The 20,903-nt window shown below is 38.5% G+C and overlaps 3 protein-coding genes across 8 annotated transcripts in view; all 3 read left to right on the forward strand.

The window, feature by feature from the left end:
• The first annotated feature begins 3,391 nt into the window (after positions 1-3,391).
• On the forward strand, positions 3,392-10,641 carry LOC134851110 (probable inactive tRNA-specific adenosine deaminase-like protein 3). The gene is made up of 5 exons (XM_063867041.1): positions 3,392-4,277; positions 4,711-5,065; positions 9,139-9,351; positions 9,421-9,607; positions 9,712-10,641. Exons 1-5 carry the CDS (start codon positions 4,110-4,112, stop codon positions 9,773-9,775), a joined length of 987 nt encoding a protein of 328 aa, XP_063723111.1. The 5' UTR covers positions 3,392-4,109; the 3' UTR covers positions 9,776-10,641.
• Positions 10,642-10,877: 236 nt separating this feature from the next.
• The window catches only part of LOC134851111 (myosin-10-like), a 31,989-nt gene continuing 21,963 nt past the window's right edge, over positions 10,878-20,903 (forward strand). For 3 of the 6 annotated variants that reach the window (XR_010164215.1, XR_010164214.1, XM_063867042.1), the window contains exons 1-10: positions 10,878-11,183; positions 15,050-15,224; positions 15,484-15,626; positions 15,925-16,084; positions 16,854-16,871; positions 17,096-17,188; positions 17,484-17,646; positions 18,764-18,796; positions 19,245-19,481; positions 20,292-20,563. Coding sequence is in view for 4 of the 6 variants with exons in the window: in XM_063867042.1 (XP_063723112.1) it covers positions 10,999-11,183; positions 15,050-15,224; positions 15,484-15,626; positions 15,925-16,084; positions 16,854-16,871; positions 17,096-17,188; positions 17,484-17,646; positions 18,764-18,796; positions 19,245-19,481; positions 20,292-20,563 (1,479 nt within the window). In the remaining 2 variants the exon portion in view is untranslated. The remainder of the gene's footprint in view (positions 11,184-15,049; positions 15,225-15,483; positions 15,627-15,924; positions 16,085-16,853; positions 16,872-17,095; positions 17,189-17,483; positions 17,647-18,763; positions 18,797-19,244; positions 19,482-20,291; positions 20,564-20,903) is intronic. The other 3 variants (XM_063867044.1, XM_063867043.1, XM_063867045.1) reach the window with 3 other exon arrangements.
• LOC134851326 (potassium voltage-gated channel subfamily H member 7-like) overlaps positions 14,751-20,903 on the forward strand; it is a 415,470-nt gene continuing 409,317 nt past the window's right edge. Inside the window, exon 1 of the mRNA XM_063867359.1 lies at positions 14,751-14,760. The gene's annotated coding sequence lies outside the window, so the exon portion shown is untranslated. The remainder of the gene's footprint in view (positions 14,761-20,903) is intronic.

The following is a 20,903-nucleotide window of genomic DNA, read 5'->3' on the forward strand; positions in this document are numbered from 1 at the left end:
CCTCAATAAAATGCAACAAAAATTTTAAGTAAGAAAAATAATAAAAACAGAAAAATGAGCCCACCTAAAATTTAAAGGTGACCAATGTCTACCTTTCGTCTAAAAAAAATGTCTGGTACCTAATTGCCACGCGTTTTCCTCCCCCCACTAGTGATCTTATGGGGTATCACAAAAGCTGTCTATATCCGGTCCCCCCTACCAAACCAACCAGCGTACCAGCCTTAACTCGAGTTGGATTTTGGATCTCCACCTAATATCACCAACGCGTGTTAATTTCTAATGTAACTAAGTCAACGATGTCGACTAATTAGTTACTCTAATTTCCCCCTTTTTTGCAATTTACAACCGCCAACCTCTAGCCTAACCAGTCCCCCTTCTAACCTCCCCCCTTTCTAGCCCCCCTTCTTAAGCCTAAAAATTACTTTAAGCGCCGGGTGCTAAACCTCTCAAGAGAAAACCGTAGACCTGTTTCCAGGCCTGCTCAAGTAAAAACGTTCCTCAAAACTGGGGGATTTCGCTTATCCAATTTTACACTTATCTCCTATAATGTAATGTGGATTCTAACGATACCCGTTCTGCCCAACTTGAGAACTCGAGAATTGCCAAATCCTTCTTGGCTGCTTTCCCACTCGACTGGTCACCTGTTCCAGTCCAGTCTCCTATTGGTTCAGCCAAGTGTCCCTGAACCACTTTCCCACTCGGCTGGTCACCTCTTCCAGTCAAGTCTCCTATTGGTTCAGCTCAAGTGTCCCTGAACCACTTTCCCACTCGGCTGGTCACCTCTTCCAGTCAAGTCTCCTATTGGTCCAGCTAAGTTCCAAGCTATCTGAAAACCCTTGACAACGCCCCACTTCGGGCACTTTATTCAGTTTACTGGTTTAAATTGCTAGGTTGATCGAAACGATCGAACTTGTAAAACAGTATGGGTATACTATTTAATTAATATAAAGGTTTGATCCAACTAATCTGGTGTCAAAGTCACTGTCTTTTTTCGTTTTATGGTTTTTGTTCCTTTTTCTATTCTTTTTTGGTTTTTGTTTTGCTTTTTGTCTTTTTGCTCGTGTTTTTGTCCCCCTAGTTGCCCCCCTTTACTCGGTTAGCTAAGCCTCGTTCGGAGAGCGTACCAGGAAATTTTCTCGAGTTTTCTTAAAAAGCTATCACGGTACAACCGGAAGGTTTGCACGTTCCTGTCGAACCGTAGCGCCGGTACTCTAGAATGGGCATTCAGCCCGAAGCTGTCTCAAGTGGGTTCGACTCCGTAGTCTTGATGTCGTAAACACCCAGGAGCGCCATAAAAACACTATGTAACATTCGTCTACTGCAGTCACACATGAGGCTTAAGAAAAATAGGCCCTATAACCACTGGCTCAAGGGTCAGGGACACTATCTCTTGTGTTTTTCCACCTCAAGAACGGTCGGAGCCAGTTCGGTTCGCTTGTGACATGAGACTACGACCCGTTACAGCTTAAAGGCTACTACTAAAATATCCCCCCACTCTAGAATTAGAAACGTCCCCATACTTAGGTCTCTAGATACCCAAAATACATGAACGCCGTTAAAAACCGGGTCGGAACAATCCGTTAAGTTACTTTTTGTTAGACAGTGGAACTTTGATCCATTTCAGATGGATCAACCTAAAACTCGCCTTACCTCAACATAACAATTATAAAACACACTCTAGAAATTTAAATTAAGGACTCACATGTTGATGCGCTCAAGCACAGGAAGTAATTAAATGGGTGAGCAACTCTAGAATTAACTAAAGTAACTAGATAAGTTCAATGTTTGTCAGTTTGAATGGTAAGGGTAAGTTTGAACTCAAGAACGAAGTTTTATGTGGACCATTGGGACACTCAAGCTGTCCACCTTTCCGTCGAAGGTTCACTCTGGTCCAGTTCGAATAATTACTCTCTCGGGAATACTCTGTCTTCTATTTCAGATAGGACAGCTCTACTCTTGTTCACTATGATGGAAATTGCGAATTGCAATTTCACACTCGTTTTTATCTGACAACTTTCCCGCAATTGTTCTAAAATTGTTCTCCTTTCTTTTTCTGATTTTCAGTTATCGCGAGAAAATCGTGCATGACATGTTCCATTCGAAATTTTGAAAAATTAAATTTCACTCCAAAATCAAGTGTTTTCTGCTCTTCTCAAGGTCAAACTTCCAAATATGACCGACTGGCACATTTTTAATCGACCCGATGTTAGAAAGACCACCAAAAAACTGGCTTTGGCAGTGACTGTGAAAAGCATGTAGAGCTGTGTTTAGACGCTAGCCCAGGGATATCGATTTGAATCCGAGTATTCGACCCGAATACCGAGTATTCGGCACTTCGAAGCCGAATCCGAATATTAAAATTTGGAAATCCGAATATCGAATCCGAATATTTTTTTTTTTGCCGAATACCGAATAATCCAGGGTCCACTGCTAAAAAACCCGAATATTCCGAATATTGGTTTACTGTTTTGTTTCGCAATATTTTTCTGTTTTTTTTTAAGATGGCTAATGTAGAAGAGTCTGATGTCGCTGCCGAGTGCGAGTATAGAAAAGAAAAAGGAGTGGCAAAATGGCATGAAAAGTTTCTTGTGGAATATCGAGGTGGTAGAAAAACGGAAGGAAGAAAGTGCATTAAATGCAATGTTTTGATTAAGAGTATTGGGGTGCAAGGGTGCAAGTGACTTTATGCTAAGTTTTTTGGGAAAATAACCAAATATCCGAATAGTTGTTCGAGTAGTAACATTTGGCCGAAGCCGAATCCGAATAGTAAGGGCACTATTCGGCCGAAGTCGAATATCGAATAGTTGGGCCGCGGCGAATAACGAATATCAAAAAATCCGAGTATTCGACATCCCTGCGCTAGCCAGTCGTTTTAGCACTTAGCTTTATTTTCCGTCGATATGTACTTAGGGCGAATGTTACAGAGTCCCTTGAGTAATCTTGATTTTCTTTTGTTTTCCTTATACAGAAATACCTGTTGATAATTTTTATTATCGTGTAAACAAGGTGAGCGCTTTGCCCTTTATTAAACTATTTGTTTCATCTGTAGCTTTTCAAAAACTTTGAATATTCAAGCAATGTTGCAATTTTTTTTTCCAAATATTCTCAATATCTACAAAAAGTGTGAAATGAGTATCAGTATCTAGCCTTCATATCTCAATATTATAAATTTACACCTTGTCACATTAATTAATATGTGATCATTTTAAGAATTGCTATCTCTGGTCTCGACTCCACTCTCATTACTACTGTTTTAGAGCCACGACACCTCCTCAGGACTGAATAGAAGCGACCAGACTCATTGACGCTCGTCCCATAGTCTGTTGGTAGGCCGCTCCTGTGGGATCTAACGGTAATTGACTTCCTAGCCATTAGTATAGTAAGCGCAGGGTCAGTTTGTAACCCCGGAACGGAAGCGGCCGAGGCGGAAGATCGAAAATTTTACAAAAATAGATTTAATTAAAGATGGATATATTTTTCAACCATCTTTCGGCCGGCCCCAGCACAATTTTTTTTGAGCAAGCTTTGAAGAACCTAAGCATATGCACTGAGGGACCCGGATCAGACAGCTTTTTAAAACAGAGAATCTCCCTGGCAATACAGATTGCGAACGTCGCTTGCGTACTCGGATAAATGAATGACAAAGTAACTTTCGGCGAAATTTTTTATTTGTAACACTTGTATTTAGCATTCTCGTGTCGAGTTGCGTGTTCTTATTAAAGAAACGTAACCCGTATCGATTTTAATTGAAAAAGACTTCAACACTTGTCATCTTCTTTTATCAGTATCACTTCCATATCTAGAAATATACAAGGATTTTGACTGGAATACGTGATGAAGGGACTCCTGACTGTAATTTCGGTTACTATGATACTTTTGACCTTCTGATTACCTACTTTTAAAAAAAATGATTAATTATCTTAGTTACATTGAATGAAAATGACTGACTGCCTTCAATTAATTTTTGAAGCAGTCTTAAGTATTGGCGGTCCCTTGTCTTGCAAATTCAAATTTCTATCTTAAGAAATCACTTTTCGAGGAAACGATCTTGCATGGCAGTATCTGCGTTGATGAAATCTATCAGTTGAACGTTTGATCTAAAAATATTAATGTTTTTAATTTTCAGTATCAAAATGAAAGCTGTTATTAACAAATCGTTTAGTGAAGTTAAGACCACCGAAGTTATCGTCGCAAAATTTAAAGAGAAACGTGAAACACAGAAAGTTCTGAAGTTTTTGAAAACTACCTGTCCAGACTTAATGTTACCGCATCTGAAGGTAATGAATAAAATGTAATTGAATGAAGTTACACGTGTGGAAAAGTTAAATCGAAAATTTCTATTTTGCACGATCAATACTTGGTTTCAAGGACTCAAAAAAATTGCGCAAGCGAATTGACACTTTCTCAACGAAAAAATCGAATTAATCAACTTGCCATTTTTTGAAGCTTTGCAACTTCTAAAGTGTTCAAAATGTTGGGAAAGTTGCCTCACCTAGTGAGAACTGACTTTTTCTGATCCGGAAAGAATTGGGAAGTTCTTAAAACCAAGTATTGATGACCAAGTATTAAATTTCTTAGTAAACACTGTTCTTACTAAACATTGTTCCGGCCTTTTCGAAGGAATTTCAGAAAGTAAAAGGATAAATTTGCGTTTAATGTTGTACATCGGTGTATGTCATGCAAATGAAATTTTTTCTTTCAACGGGGTAGCTGTTAAGAAAATTTGACGATGTACTGGAAGTGATAATTGCAAGAGCAGAAGTGTGGCCTTCTCTCAAAGAGTCAGTCATAGAGTCAAAAGTTGGATGTATTTTATACGATTTCCGCATAGTCAGAGTTTCATCCAGAGTACCGCAAGTTCAGCAGCAGTACGAGGTTGCCAATGAGTTGTGGCCATGCTCTTTTCATAGAAACAAATTGTTGTCAGCTCTGATCGATGGAACGTTCTTTTCCGAAATTGAACTCCAGTTTCTCTTTTCAGTGTGGGAGAAAAAAATGCTTCCAATTGTGACTTATATGGATGCGCAGGGCGCCGAAAATACGATCGTGGAATGTCCAAATATGTGTGAGTAGGTTAAATTTATTGGAGCAATTAAGCAGAGTAATCTCCCCCCGCAATGACCAATTGAGCTATCTCTCCCCAAGCAAAACGGGAAAACAAACACAGCAAATGTGTTATCAAATCAAATGAGAGCAGCGAGCTGACGTGTAGTTAGCATGTAGTCAATTGATCAATAGCATAAAATTCAGTCAACAAAAATGGCACTTCACTAGACTTACATTTAAAAGAGCCGTTGCTTTTACCAAGGAGTAATTTTTGTATTTTGGTTTAAGTTGTCTGTAGCTATTGGAAATATGAATTTGGCCACAATATGGGCACGAAAAATCATTTCAACCTAAGAAGGGGGAATACACTATAACAATTGATACTAAGACCCCATATGGAGTAAGCTAACCACACTTGGTACCTATATATGAAGCAATATCATATGATGACACCAGTGGATTAGGGGGTGGGGGATGGAGGGGGCGGATGCCCTTCCCTTCTCCTCAGGGATTCGACCCCCTGCCAATTTAAAGTACAAATGAACAATCACAAAACAAACAACAAATGTGGGATGAATCATTGAGGATTGAAAAGAGAGGGGGAATGCGCTAACAGCAAAGGAACAAAGGAGCACCAGAATTGGGAATGCAAAAAACGTAATAAACTGCACAAGACTAGATGGCCCGGCTGACAATCATAGTGGCGTTTCCTCTCATGAGGCACACTGAGAGGCTCTGGAGAAGGCGAACTGGGGCAACACGAGCGTCACGTGAACCAGAACGTCTGGCATCAGCGAGGATAGCAACTGACTTGAGGGTTTTGATAGCTAAAGCGGACCAACCCCCGAGCGTTTCGACTGCTAACGGGAAAAAACTGATTCCTTGTTCCTCACAGTTTTTCTCGTGTTTCGAAAATTTGCGGTCCTCAGCAACTTCCAGGGACGCCCCGGGGGTCTCCGCCGCACGAGAGAGAAGAGATAACTGCAGCGGGGATGTCACGGTGACGTCGAAAGCAGCTGGGCGACCAGCGCTCCAAGTAGGGATAAAAATATCGCCGGGTTTGGACCGTTCTCCAGGGATGAGGTTCCGTTGCTCCTTGATGGGGGCTAAAGAGGCAGCCGAGGTAGCATTGAAAATAATGTCCCGTAGTCTGTCGTGACGGGAGATCCGGCCACCACTCCCCCCACAAGCGACAGCGTGGTCCCCGAGGACGTCCAGAATGCCAGACGGACACGCGGGGCACCTACGAGCAGACGCGAACACAGGAAGACCAAGGCGGTATCTGACAGCAGCTTGGAACTCAGCAGGTAGCAGGTGCAGGCCAAGACCTTTAATGGGGACTGCGGTAAGCCAAGCGCCGGCGTAAGGCAGAGAGAGCGACTGAAGACGAGCTTGCTCGCGGGAATCGGGAAGCGACGAGAAGAAAGCGTTGTAGGTGGCCTTATCGAGTTTCTCTTGGAAAGCTTCTTGAGTAAAACCGGGAGTGTTAACGCTTCCAGACTGTTCACGGAAGTCGTTCGAGGCACGCAGGAACTCCGGCGTATCAGTGATGTCGCATTCGGTAAGAAACGAGACCAAATGAGCTGACTGACACGAAGACCCTAGGAAGGCAGGGATGTGTTGGTCGCGAGCTTGCCGGACGCCAAGTCCGCCATCTTTGATAGGCAGGGAAGACTGGGACCAGGCAAGATCAGGAACAGGTGAGCCAACTATGACAGAAAGAGCATCGCGGAGGAGTTCATCAAAAACTTGCAGGGAAGCTGCGACAGGCTGAGCGGGCGGCTGAGTGCGAAGAAAGTACGTCAGCTTGGGAGCAGCAAGGCAAGTGCGAGTGATGCCAATTGATCAATTGAAATTTTTTTATATGATTGTCGCGAGTTTTTTTTCTGAAAAAGTCCATTTTTTTTGTTCCGTGGGCGATCATTGCTTAGAAGAAAACCAGTTACCAGGGCTGATGGTTCTTTGATTTCGTTTCTAAATGTAAGTAATTACCCTCGCGATAAGCAAGGGTAATGCGATCGGGCACTAGACTTTTCTTCCGTAATTAACTTTGTACAGGTCAATTTTGTAGGAATGGTAAATTTCAGGTCATGCTCAATTTCAAATATAGTTACCTTTTTTTCTGTTGTAAATAGGTGTAGTCCGTTTTGGTTTTTTTTCAAATAGTTTTCTCAAAAATAATGTTGAATTTGAATTTTTTTCATGTTCGTGAGTTTCTGCCGGTTCATTTTTTTGAAATTGAATGTTTTCGTGTTCGTGAGTTTCTGCCGGTTCATTTTTTTGAAATTGAATTCATATTATCTGTTACTGTTTGTTATCCGCTCATTTTGTTAATCATTGATTTTATTGTAACTTAAGATTTTTTTCTGAAAGTGAAAATTCTGTTTTTTGTCGGTTCTCCAAGTCTGATTTAATATTTTCATTTTTAAGCTTGCGATGTCAAACTGGAATATAGATTTTTTCGGGCTAACATTTGTTTAACAAAATTACTTGAATCACTAGACTTCATTTACGTGCACACGTGCAAATTTAAGTTCTACCGATCTACTGTTACTACTGACAGTTCTTTTAAGAAGTAATATCTCCAGTTTTTGAAGATAAAATATTCCGTGTCAAAAGATTTCGTTAGTCTGATTATGTTTTGTCCGATTATGTTTAGTCTGATTATGATTTGGTTTTTGAGAAAAATTCTACTCATGAGGTGGTAAAGGTCCTGTGTTCGAACCAGGCCAGAACTTTTTTATCAAAAGGGAAATATTCTGTTTCGAAAATTTTCGACCTGTTGTGTGTCTGCTTATGTTTAGTCGGCTTAGTTGCCTTGTTTTGGATTTTTGCTGGACTGTAAGTAATTTTTATTGTAATAGAAAGGATTTTGATTTGTTACTGTAGTTTGTAAACTCACTAAGTTTGTATTTTTTGTTTCGTTTTTTTTGCTAGTTTGTTTGGCTTCAATTGTTTGTTTGGAAACAATTTTTCTGCTTTTTCAGACTTTTGTCCGTCTGTTTTATTCAACTGTAAGGTTCAGTTAGTCTTCACCTGAATGCCATTTCAGAAGCGCCATTGGTGAAAGTAAATGAGTTAAAGGTTTCTTGCGGAACTGTAGTTTCAATTTTTTTTTGAAAGTTTTTAATTTCTTAAAGAAAAATTTGTATGAATTTTCAAATTGCTTTCTTATTTTTGCTCCTTCTATTAAGTTTCTCGGAGCAATTGCGTATGCGATGATAGTGCTGGGAATAATCAAGTCTTATCAATTCGGAACATAGACTGATTCTTGTAAACCACCTGTACTACAAATCACTGAATCATTTTCTCAAGTCAACCAACAGACATTTTTTGATCAATTCTGAGCTTCTAATACCCGTTCTACTCAATATTTATCTCTCCTGTTGATTTAAATTTTACCAACTTCGGTTCGGCATCATTTCAATTTTTTGTTCTTTCGTTTTTTTTGTTTACTCGGCTTAAAAGTTTTTTTTTCGTTTTTACCAAATCAAATTAGTGGCAGAATATTAAGTCGTTGGATGAGCGAAAATGGTTTTCAATGCATGTGTGTCTTTTGAGTGTTAGATCAATATTTAAAAACTTTTTTTATGAAACAACGAAATATTTTATTTTTTTTGGCTCAACGGGTGTCTGTTAAAAAATTGTCTGCATTGTTTCGTTGCAAATGTGACTTTCGGTTGTCTTATTCGTGATGATTTTTTGTGATATTTGAAAAAGTTAAGTATATTCGAGAATGATATGATTTTTTTTTTCGTATTTAGCGGCATTCGTCTCATTTTCACTGCTAGTTTGTCATGTTATGTTTGTGTTGTATCGCAAGTGGTGCGAAGCTTTGGTTCACCTCTGTGTATCACTCTGAAACTTTTTTTAGTAATGATATTATGAATTTTGGTGTTCCTCGTTCGTTGGAAAACCTGGCTCATGATTTCATATAATTGAAACAAGTTTCAAGTTGGTATAAACATGCATCAAATATCTATTGAGCTATCTCCCCCACGCGGGAATGGGGGGGGATTGCTCAATTGATCCGATTCCTTTTAAGACTCCATTTATTTATGATATTTCTCAATGTCAGTTTTTTTATTTTAGTGACAGCAATTGCTTGCTTGAAGACTCAGTGGGTTGTGTGTTTGACTGAGATTCAAGTTAGGGACCATCCTCTTGCGCATAGCGTTATGGTTGGGGTAGATTGTGTCGCCAAAATAGAAGGAGGTGGCGCCCATGCTTATGCACGAAACCATATTTCGAACGGTATTGTTATTGAAACAGACCTCACCAATGAAAATTCGGAGGATTCTAAATGTAAGTTTCTAAATAATTTGAGAAAATTTCGATAAAAAATTGACCCCGAAAGAATCATTGGCCTTTCAGACGCTTCTAAATCAGAATATTTGTGTACAAATTTCGTTGCTATTTTGACCCACGAACCCTGCGCTATGTGTGCAATGGCGCTTTTACACTCAAGAATTTCTTCTGTCATTTACTCACTACCTTTTGAGCAAGGAGGATGTTTGGGATCGAAGAGAAACATTCATTTAGAACAAAACTTCAATCACAGGTAATCATAGCCCCTTAATTGTAGCAAAACAAGCTATTCTGTTTGAAATTATCCATTTTTTTGCTCGAAATTACCCATTTAGTTCATACATTTTGTCTTTTTAGATTCAACGTTTTCAAAGAGTTCAAAACTAAGGAGCTTCAAGATGTATTGGGCTGTAAAACTTGAATGTGAAATTAGACAGATTCGAAGAAATAAGAGAGGTTTTGAATGGGGCTCTGCGACTTAAGAGAGACATTGTGTTGGTATGATCAAACTTTCGGACTGTTCTTCACTGATTGCTTGAGACATCTGTCCGCCGCAAAACACATTAATTATTTGCTCATTTCAAGGTGCTTTGAACGCATTAGTTGGTCAGTTATTGTTTGACTTGGCACTGTTGGGCTTTGTTGCGCATGCAAAGGAGACCTGTGTGAAACACTCGTTATAATTATTGTCAAATAGCTTAGCTCAAATTTTCTGACCCGTTAGTCGCTAGAAGTAATTTTCGCTAAGCTGCATTGAAATATCTTCAGTAGAACGGCACATCATTGTCAATATCAGTATAGCAAAACTACATCCTAAGAAATTGTAGTAGGGTTGATAGTTAACCAACAATGTTTAGTGCTGGTCAATTTTTCTGAAACAATTAGTATTGAACTAAACAATAAACCATCTTGAACAGTTAACAAAATCTGATCTGATAGTTAAAATGTTTAGTGGTGTAAGTTGTAGGGAAGTCGATAATTTTCCGTTACGAAGTTCAAAACTATCAAATTCTAAACAAATTCAGAAGTTTTATCGAAGAAATATATTAGGAGATATGATTTAAGTTGAGGTTGTTTCTAGCGATCGTTGTTCAAACAGGCCCCATTTTGTATTGCAAACAGGAAACCCAAGCTTAGCTTGAGATTCAATAATTGCATTATGATCTGATATTCGACTGTTGTTTGCCCTCAGTTGATTAACCAGGCGCTGTCTCAGATATTGATATCTAACTGTATTCTAGCCACTTCATTATCGAGCCATGAATTAAACTATTGGGGATGTTTAAACAGTATTAGATTCTCGGTTGCACAAGAACAACACTTTGGATGGTAAGTCTTGTTCTACTGCATAGCATCTGGAAGTAGCACTTTTGAAACACTAAAAACGGCCACCATTTATTATCTAAATCGGCATCTTTGAACTGAAAATGTGTGTGACAGAGTCACCCAACTTTCGGTCAAAATTCTAGAGGCTAGTAGTCTGCAATAACGTATTCTAATCAACCTATTTCATTTTCAGATAAGTTTTGTCGCAAAAGTGAGTTACATTTCCTTGTGAAACTTGACATAAACGAGGTTGAACACGATCTTTAACATTATTCGCGAAGTGTTGGAAATCTTAAGCAATAGTTGCCAGAAACAAATATGCCAGGCGGTGGCGCGGGAGACGCGCTGGACGTGTTGCGGGCGGCGGAGCAGAGTGGGACGGGTTCTATGATCTCGGATGTTGCGGAGAACGCGGAGTGGATGGCGAAGCGACTGGTGTGGATCCCCTCGGATAAGAACGGATACGAAGCAGCGTCCATCAAACAAGATCTGGACGACGACAAGTGAGTAGAGATTAGATTGTTCATTCACTGTTGTGAAACAAATTCACATCAAAGTTGTTGAGTCAACTAGCATTTGTTTTATGTGGAGATTTTAGCAAATGAGAGTGAAAGCAATATTGCGAGCCCATATCGTTTCAAATAATCAAAACTATTTGATTAATAGACGTTTTTTTTTAAAAAAAAGACGAAGAGAGTTGAAACAAATCTAATCTGTTCGTTGTTCAATTTTCTGGTTATGCTCTTCAGTATGGAATGATTAAGACAGGGGATTACCGCTCTCTAAGCTGACAGGGGTGATTTCATTCTATTCGCTGTTTTTCTAATATTTTTAAGGACCTTTTTCAGTGTCGATGAACGAATTGAAGACACGTATTTAGGTCGTGTATTTTACCGTTTTTTCCATCTTAACCGTTCTTGAGAGTCGATGAATGTAGTTGAGGCTCTTATACAGGCGTGATGTTTTTTTTGGTTTTTTAGGAAAAGTCTTAAAATGCTCTATTATTTTACAGAAGTGCATTCATACATCTTAATGCATTTAATAATGCTTGAGTCATATATGCACTATTTGAGTTCAATTCAATTTCATCTGCTAAAATTTAATAAAATTGCGCTCTCCAATTGCGATTTTTTGTTCTGATTTCGCAGCTGAATAAAAAATTTACCTTTTGATCCAGTTTTCTGTAATTGAGTTGATTTTATGAAAAAGGTGTCAATTATAAATTGTTCTTGAAATTCAAAGAGCTTGAAGGCCATGTATTTTTTCCGATAAATTTGAAGTTTTTCAAAAAAACAGTTTTTTTTTTCTGTTTCCTTGCGTACATAACTGTCTTCGAATTGCTGGCTATGTTTTACATTCAAAACTGATTTTTGGCGGTTTGAATTAAAAAAATTTTTGGTAAGAGGAAAAAATTACGCTCTTCAATTGCAACAGGGCAAAATGTGTGAAAAACGTGAATGACTTTAACTCTTTAAAGTGGATTTTAATTTCTACATTTCCTAGCGGGAAAAAAACGTTTGATCCATTTTTCTCCGATTGTCCCACTTTTTACGCTTGTGATAAACAATCGGAATATTGAATTTTTCAGGTTACAACCAAAATTTTTTTTCAAGCTACAACCGTCACTATTCGATGAATCATTTTGCCACATTTTTGGTTTCATCAACAATATCAATATTTAGTGTAATATTATGAACAAGTGCACATGAAGAATAGCTTGCGATTGCACACTGAACGGCTGTAGAAGCAAAACTTCACTATAGAGCAAGCAGCTGACAGGGGGAAACCCCTTGTGCTATGTGCACAAATGCCCTACTACTACTATTACTAATAGAAATGTTTTGAATATATCTGCGTTCTAAATATCGGCTGGACTCAAAATATGTTTTTACACTAATGGTCAGCTTAGTGTAATGTTACGAACCTTCTTTTTTCTAAGCTAATTCGCAATTAAAAGTTTTCATCAAAAGTGTTCACTTAATTGGAAAGTTCAATAGCATTGGAGAGTGCATAGCATCTGTTCTCTGCTTTATTTGTGATTAGTGTGTGGTACCTATTAAGTGTCCGTAGCTGAGTGGCTAGTGTGAGCGTCTTTTAATCTCTAGGCAGCCGCTTCGAATCTCGGGTGTAGCCGAATTTTTACAAATTTGGAGCTTATTTCGAATTTTTCTTATTGCACTTAATAGAGCTGCTTTATGTCGTGTTCTCGCTAGTGTTTGGCTTTTAACTATTAGACTTCTGTGGCCGAGTGGTCAAGGTGCGAGACTCTTAATCTGTAGGTCGCAGGTTCAAATTTCAGAAGTAGCCGAATTTTTACTAATTTGAGGTTTGTCTATAATGTTTGTAATTGCTGTTTACAGGCTACTTTTGTCGTGTTCTCGCAAGTGTTTGCGAAGCGAAGCTTCACCCCTGTATTTAATTTGGTTTTCATTTTGAAAATTCTTATTGCTCCGGCGTTATTCGGATGAAATGGTTTCGTTTTCGATTGTCGACTTAGTCACCTCATATTGCGTCATTAAACAAACGACAGAAGTTTTTTGTCTGCTTGTATTTGGGTGTAGTGGGAGTAAAAAATATATGCATTTTTAGTTCTTGTTTTGTGAAAACAATTTTTCGGCTTAACAGATGTCTGATCAAGTTGGCGGCTTTGTTACTGCTTAGCTAATTTTATTCCTCATTGAACTTGTTTAACCTTGACAATTTATCTTAAATTTTGTCTCAATTGGCGTCTTCTTCTGGAAATGAACAAGCATATGAAAAGTTGGATAGATCTAGTTTAGTTTCAAATTTGGCTGCTTTTGTCTCTTCAGTCGGTTAATTTGGCTATGTTGTATCGCAAGTGATGCGAAGCCTTGTATCGAAAGTGTTGTATTGCCTGTCATCTTTGTCTAACAAAAACCTTTAAAGTTACACTAGCGTCAGCTTATGTGTATTATTAAGAAACTTTTTTTCTAATCTAAGTCGCAAATGTTGGTGCGACTTTTCTGGCTCCGTTACAGGTTTTTGATAGCGTGTGCTTTGACATTCGAATCGTAATAAGTTAATCCAGTTGATACATTTCTAATTCATCAAATGAACTGGAAAAAGCTATTTGTTTCAAACAACATAACACTAATAAAAACTCGGTTTCAGAACTTTTGTAACTCAATATATCTCGCAATTTTTTGAAATGCATAATTTATGCATTATGTGGTTTTATGCTTTGCGATTTGTTTCATGCAAATTTACTGTGGATGCCTTCAGTTTGTTATATTCTAAGTTATTACTTGCAACTTGTGTCTATTTGTATTTGGTGCCACTTTCGCTGAATCGCATAATGTATTAGCATATGTAGCTGCTTTATTCGTGACCTCAATTTTTTGGTGGTTAGGCGTGCGTGAGACTCAAAATCTTTTTATTGCAGTAGGTCGCAGATCGAAAACTAGACCTAGCCGAGTTTTTGTTTATTCGAGGCTTATTTCTATTTTTTCTTATTACATTTTCTAGAGCTGCTTTTTGTCGTGTTCTCGCTATTGTTTGCGAAGCTTCGCCTCTAAAACCCTTTTTCCTCTAAAGTTTGAATTGATAGAAAATAAACATTCCAGTCAGTCTGCCTGAGATCATTGACAAGTTTCCAGGCACTTTTTACGACTCCAGAGGAATTAAGTTCACTTTCTCACGCTTGCGATTAGCAAGCGTTTTCAAATTGGAAAGAATTTTTTTTCCTGATAAACTTGTCTTGGAGAATTACTGAATCATTTTGTCAAATTTGTTCTCTCATCAATCAACAGACCTAAATTGAGCTTGCATGCATTTGAAATGCCGGTTATAATCAAAATATGGTGGTATTATGTTGATGTCGGTTGTAAATTTACCCACTCCGATTTGGTATAATTTCAATTTTCTATTTATTCTGCTTAAAAGGATTCATTTTATAATATATCGGCTTAGTGGCCTCCTATTGCGTCATTTGATGACTAAGAAGTTCTTAACGTGCTTGTTTGTGGGTGAAGTTTTATGACAAAATGGCTCAACTGGTGTCTGTTTAACTTTTCTCTGATTCGTTACCGCTTAATAATTTTTTTCCGATGCTTATTAAATGTTCAGTTGTCTTACTTGCATGTTTACTCAGCATGAACATTTTTCAACACAATTCGAGATCAACATGTGAAAGCTTAGGTAGTTCTAGTTTTTTATGCACTTGTTTTTCTACTTTGCGGCTTCGTCTTGTTTTCGTGGCTAGTTTGGCGTGCTATGTTTGTGTTGTATCGTAAGTGGTGCCAAGCTCCGCTCTGCGTCTCTCTTGAATAACTAAATTTATTCCATTTTCCTTTAATGGGCTGATAAATCTGTTACTGTCTGAATTCACAATGTCTCATCTTTTTTGTAGATATAAGGTGCAGCTGGCTCAGGGCGGAGAGACGAAGGTGATCTCGAGGGATGATGTGAGCAAAATGAACCCACCCAAGTTCTCCAAGACAGAGGACATGGCCAATCTGAGTAACCTGAACGAGGCCTCAGTGCTCCACAACCTCAAGGAGAGATACTTCTCCGGACTCATCTATGTAAGACAGATTGCTCAACAGAATGAATAGTAACTAAAAGCACTGATAGTGTAAATAACACATGTTTAGAGTTAATTTTCACGTTTTTATCAATACCGGTACAAATCTTTAGTTTGATCTGCAGACTGGAAACAGTGCAAGTTTGGTAAAAAGAACTATGCAACATTTATTTCCACAAATATTCAAAATCCTTCATTTAGCATTTAATGAAGAAAAAGACAATGCTGTTTTGATTTACTTTGTTTGTGTGTGTTTTTAGACCTATTCGGGACTGTTTTGCGTGGTGGTGAACCCGTACAAGAATCTGCCCATCTACTCTGACGAAATAGTGGAGCGATATAAGGGCTACAAGCGTCATGAAAACCCACCCCACGTCTACGCCATTGCAGACACGGCGTACAGGCGAGTGACACACTCTGTATTGCATATGAAACGTATTTCCTCACAGGCTACCTAAGTAAGGTTAAACTACCGATGAGGACTTAGCGATATGTGCTCCTTGCTTTGGGCTGAGGAGGCATTTCACAGGCGAGAAAGCGAACCTATCTTGCATTTACTTCTCAATAAAGGGACCCAAAAGCGGTGCCGCGTGCAAGTGGCTGATTAGCTCGTATCCCGCTTCTTTTCTTCGGGCACAAATAGTTTCACCTTGAAAGAACTCTTTGGTTTTTTGTAAATGACAAACTGAAAATTGCTTTAGGTCGATGTTGCTAGACAGAGAAGACCAGTCCATTTTGTGCACTGGTGAATCGGGGGCGGGCAAGACAGAGAACACGAAGAAAGTGATCCAGTACATAGCCTATGTGGCAGCCTCCCAGAAGTCGAAACTGAACTCCTCAACTAGTCACACCCTCTCAGCCGTGAGTGTCTCACCCTCTCACCCTAGTCTGAAATGGTCCTAAAGTTAATGCTAAATTGTTCACTATATCGGCAACTTGGAACTTCTTTATGGGTCATTGTTTGTGTTATTTGTGATTAGTGTTTTATAATGAATTTTATTAGCGCTAATTGAGAAGAATGATTGTAGTTAAAAATTGTTGAAAATCAATGTGAAATTCGGCTTTTTACCTAGCATTTTAGTGGTGGATTTTAAAATCTCTTATAGTTTTCAGAATTGTATTTTCAACTTAATGAGAGCGTGTTTGTTGTCTCGCAGGTGGAAATGATTTCAGTAAGCCTAGTTTTAACCTCTAACTTCGAACTCGGTTTCTTAGAATCATCTGGTCACGTGGTTTGGTGCTGTCTTGTTGCATTGCACCTTTTACTCTACTCCTCATAGAAATGTGAAGAGGCATAGCGTACTCTTCAAAGTAGTCTACTGTAGTCTAATGCTACTTTGGTGTTTGGGTTTTTTGAGTAGCTGGAGCCCTTTTGTGTCTTCATAGGGTATTTTTAATAACGATAAAAAGCCATGTTTAGTTCTACCGCTTTTTGAGTTGACCCGAACAGCAATACTTGCTTGATATCAATCAAAAAAATCTTAATTTGAATTGAATCAATTTTAATTTTTCTAAAGCTCTGCCATGCTAAACCAAGTAGCATGACAGTGTAATGTTCTTTTTTTTTCAAATCTGAGTTCATTTTGCTGTTTTGGAAATTATGGGTTATAATGTCGTTCTATCACCACAGGGAAATGCATTTGCTCAAGTAAGAAATAATACAAGACCCCGCTTCAATTCGCAAAATGCTTTCACACTATTTGAAGTCAAACTGATTTATAAACTGAGTCGAATTAAACTTTTATTGCTTTAATCGGTAATCACTACGGCTTTCACAATTCAGTTTTAATTATGAAATCATTCGTCATCTCATCCGTATCTTTGTTTATAGTTTCAACTGCATGAATGATTTTAATTTGTGTTTGTTTTTAGGGGGAGCTGGAGGCGCAACTTCTTCAGGCTAACCCCATCCTAGAAGCATTTGGAAATGCCAAGACCATCAAAAACGACAACTCTTCCAGATTCGTGAGTGATTTTGATTGTGATGGGAGAGGGGAGGGTTGCTGACACTTGGTATTGATCATGTCAAGTTGTCTCAATTTTGGCCTTTGATTTGTTGTGCCATTTATTGTGTTAAATTTCTGACAACGGATCTCTATTCCCGCCAACATGCAAAAACAACTGATTTTGATTGGCGGAAAAGTAAAATGCTGAACTATCATCCCCCTCCCCTCTCTTAATTGGTTTAGATAGAGGAGAGGGAATAGTTATAGGACTGTATAACATTGTTACTATGTGTTGTGTTGTGTTGTGTAATTAGGGCAAGTTCATCCGCATCAACTTCGACCAGGCGGGCTTCATAGCAGGAGCCACGATAGAGACGTACTTGCTGGAGAAGAGTAGGGCGGTGAGGCAGGCCCCAGACGAGAGGTCCTTCCACTTCTTCTACCAGTTCCTGTCTGCCGCAGACCACAACACCATCAGTGAGAAACAGATATCTGTCTTCTTTTTTGAGAGAATATGCTGACAACTTCGATTTGTTCGTGGTTCATTTGTGTCGATAGATTTCCATTTTATCAAAGTCTTTTTTTTCGTCAACTTGCCCGTTTTTCATCAAATTCTGAAATTTCATTGCATCTGTTCTCTGAGTTATTGGTGTTTGACGATCGTGAAGCTACCGCAGCACAGATGCAATGACGTGAGTTTCCTTATCTACTGGTCGGATGTTCAGTGCCGCACTTAGCGCTTTTTTATTTATATTTGGTGGTATTTTCGCTGCATAGCATGGGTCTGAGCGATCGTGGAGCAGATGAAACTCCGTCTGCAGGTTCGATTCCGGCACGTAGCGAAAGTTATATTTTCAAGGATTAAGAGTAAAGAACATAGTGAGTACTCTTATATAGGTCTTTCTGATTTTTTTTTTCAGGAAAAAGCCTTAAAATTTGTTTACGCTCAATTTTGATTTTTTTTTGCGGTTTGACTTGTGGTTTGTTTTTAAGTTCAGTGCATTTCTATTGCTAAAAGGAAGGCAAACTTCAGTTTCGAACAGCAAAATTGTAAAGGTCACGAAAAACGTGATCGACTTTTTATTTAGAAAATGGAAGTTAATTATCAGATTTACCAGCGAAATATAAGTTTTACCTATTGATCCAGTTTTCTCAAATCGGCTTAACTTTAACTAAAAAGTGTCCATCATAAATTGTTCTGCAAATTCAAAGGGGTCTAAGGTCATCATTTTTTTCCTAGCATTCATTACGTTCAGTTGGCAATGTTTTGATCCTTCTACTTCGCTAAAAGGGAATAAACTTTGGATCAGCGTGTTTTTTCCGTCAGATTTTGAATACTTGAAAGAACTCGTACGGGTTCAAGTTCTAATGAAACGGGTTCAAAACTCGTTAGGGTTGAAGTTCCGGTTTTTTCTTCATTTTGAATTTCTTTGATCTCATTCGTTGGGCGTTTTTTGCACAGAAACAGGCTAGCCTCTTTAATGTATGGCGTTGAAAATATGAGACAGTATCAGTTTGGAATGCTTCCACTTTGGGTTTGGATTTTATTGAAATGTAGTGTGGAAAAGTATTGATTGGTCATTGTGATTTGCAGTTGATTCAAGTACCGATCCTCCTAAGAAGCTACGTAAGTTCCTGAACAGTGCAGTTAGATAGGAAACAGATAATGGAAATGGGAATGATCTAAACGAATGTGGTGAAACTAATGAATAGTTTACCTTCAATTGTCATTGTCTATGCAGAACATACCACTAGGAAGGTGTTTTGTCATTGGTGCTACTAATGATTTAATAGTTTTTCTTAACTGCACATTGTATGATAAACTATCAATTTCAGTTTCAGGATTTATCCATTAACATCACTCACTGTAATATATACTAAGGAGGAACTTTGAATTGTGTAAGATCGTCGAGTGGTGACTCAATATCACAGACTAGACTAACGATGTTCACTTTGTGGTGATCCTTGCTTACATTATCAAAACTTACTTGTCAGAACAGTACAAGTATGATAGGTGAGACATTAAAGTGGCAATATGAGTAGCAGTTGTGATTTGACATGCGCATCTTGTTCAGATGAGTTTCTTCTCGAGGACTTCGCGTCCTACAAGTTCCTGTCTAGTGGTCACGTGACAGTGCCAGGCATGAACGACCAGCAGGAGTTCAAGGCCACCCTGGAGGCGATGAATGTGATGAAGTTCACGGAGCAGGAGATCAAAGCGGTGTTCCGAGTGTCCAGTGGAGTTCTGTTGCTGGGCAATTTGGACTTCACCATGGACAAGAGCGAGCAAGCCACTCTCACCAATGACTCGGGTCAGTGCCATGTTTTATTTCGAAATTTGTCTTCTTATATATGTAACTTTTTCATCATGATAAGCGTTGAAATCTATAAACATAAAACGGAGTTCATTTTATAGAAAAATTCGGATTCGATCAGAGATTTAAAAAAAACTGCGACCGACAAGGTTGAAAAAATATAAGAAATTTGACATTTGCATTCATACATAATTCTTATCCGAATTCTATAGCAGCCTGGATGTCAAATGGTAATAGTTATACCGGACTCTGGCGAATAGTATTTCCCTAGACAGACGTGTGAAGCAAGTTAAATTTACAAAGATTTTGAGTTGCTGACAGTTTCTTCGTGCCCCTTTTGCACGAGTGATTTAATTCGATTATTTGTTTCTGAGTATTGACTTCTCTTCTGTACCATTAACTGGTTATAGCGCTTTTACGACCAAGGAAAGGTAGTATCTGCTCTCACCTCTCGTTGTTCCAATTGTAACCTCTTTCCAAGGAAACCGCATTTCCTCATTTGTAAACTATTTGTGACTAAGTCTCGCTGCATTGTTTCGCAGTAAATTATTTCCCTAAATATTGAATTATGGAAGAATATTGTTGAGTGCATGGAATTTAACGTAGAAGGTCTTTTGCATTGTTAGTTTTTTCCAAAACAAGTTTCTCTAATTGTCATAATGGCGTATTTATTTTCAAGAAATTAATCGATTATCAATTTTGAAATAGTGTCAAACCAAATTATATTGTCAACAGAAGTGCACGGTTGATGTTTTGTCGTTTAAAAATGAAATTGAAAAGTAGTGGGTATTGTTTTTGTTTGAATAGTTGCCCAAAGAGTCTCCCACCTGTTGGGTGTGAACTGCATGCACTTCTCAAATGCACTCCTCAAGCCCAAACTGAAGGTGGGCAGAGAAATGGTAGTGAAGGCACAGAACAAAACACAAGTGACCAATACTCTGGAAGCACTGGCTAAAGCCACTTACGAGAAGATGTTCAAGTGGATAGTGATGAGGATCAACAAGAGTCTGGACAAGAATAAACGACAGGGAGTGTCTTTTGTCGGCATCTTGGACATCGCAGGATTCGAGATCTTCCAGGTACTTCACACTCATTTCTTCGAACAAATTTCCATCATAAAAGCTCCCAGCTTATAAATTATGGCTTATTATGGGAAGTGAATGTAATATTTGGTGTGTTCTCAAGATGATGGGAACCAATTTAATTATTGGGATCGTAGATTTACAGGAGTTCGTAAGATGTGTGATTCAATGTGTGATTTCATCACAGAGTTCATAGATCTTTGGTTTTGATAGCATAAAGTGAGTATTCTGTTCAACTTTCAAGTTATCATGTTGATTATGCGTATCCTCCGTAGCATTGTATGATAGTTATCCATTTCGGCACCCAACGAACCAATGAATTGCATCGTTATGTCCA

The sequence above is a fragment of the Symsagittifera roscoffensis genome, chromosome 7, assembly GCF_963678635.1.
Source record: "Symsagittifera roscoffensis chromosome 7, txSymRosc1.1, whole genome shotgun sequence".
Classification (NCBI taxonomy): domain Eukaryota; kingdom Metazoa; phylum Xenacoelomorpha; order Acoela; family Convolutidae; genus Symsagittifera; species Symsagittifera roscoffensis.

Bases quoted from the DNA above. Each gene is read 5' to 3' on its own strand.
- LOC134851110 (XM_063867041.1), top strand. From the start codon at position 4,110: ATGTTTTTAATTTTCAGTATCAAAATGAAAGCTGTTATTAACAAATCG. The intron at 4,278-4,710 runs GTAATGAATAAA...TCAACGGGGTAG, and splicing joins TAATGTTACCGCATCTGAAG to CTGTTAAGAAAATTTGACGA. The intron at 9,352-9,420 runs GTAAGTTTCTAA...TTGGCCTTTCAG, and splicing joins AAATTCGGAGGATTCTAAAT to ACGCTTCTAAATCAGAATAT.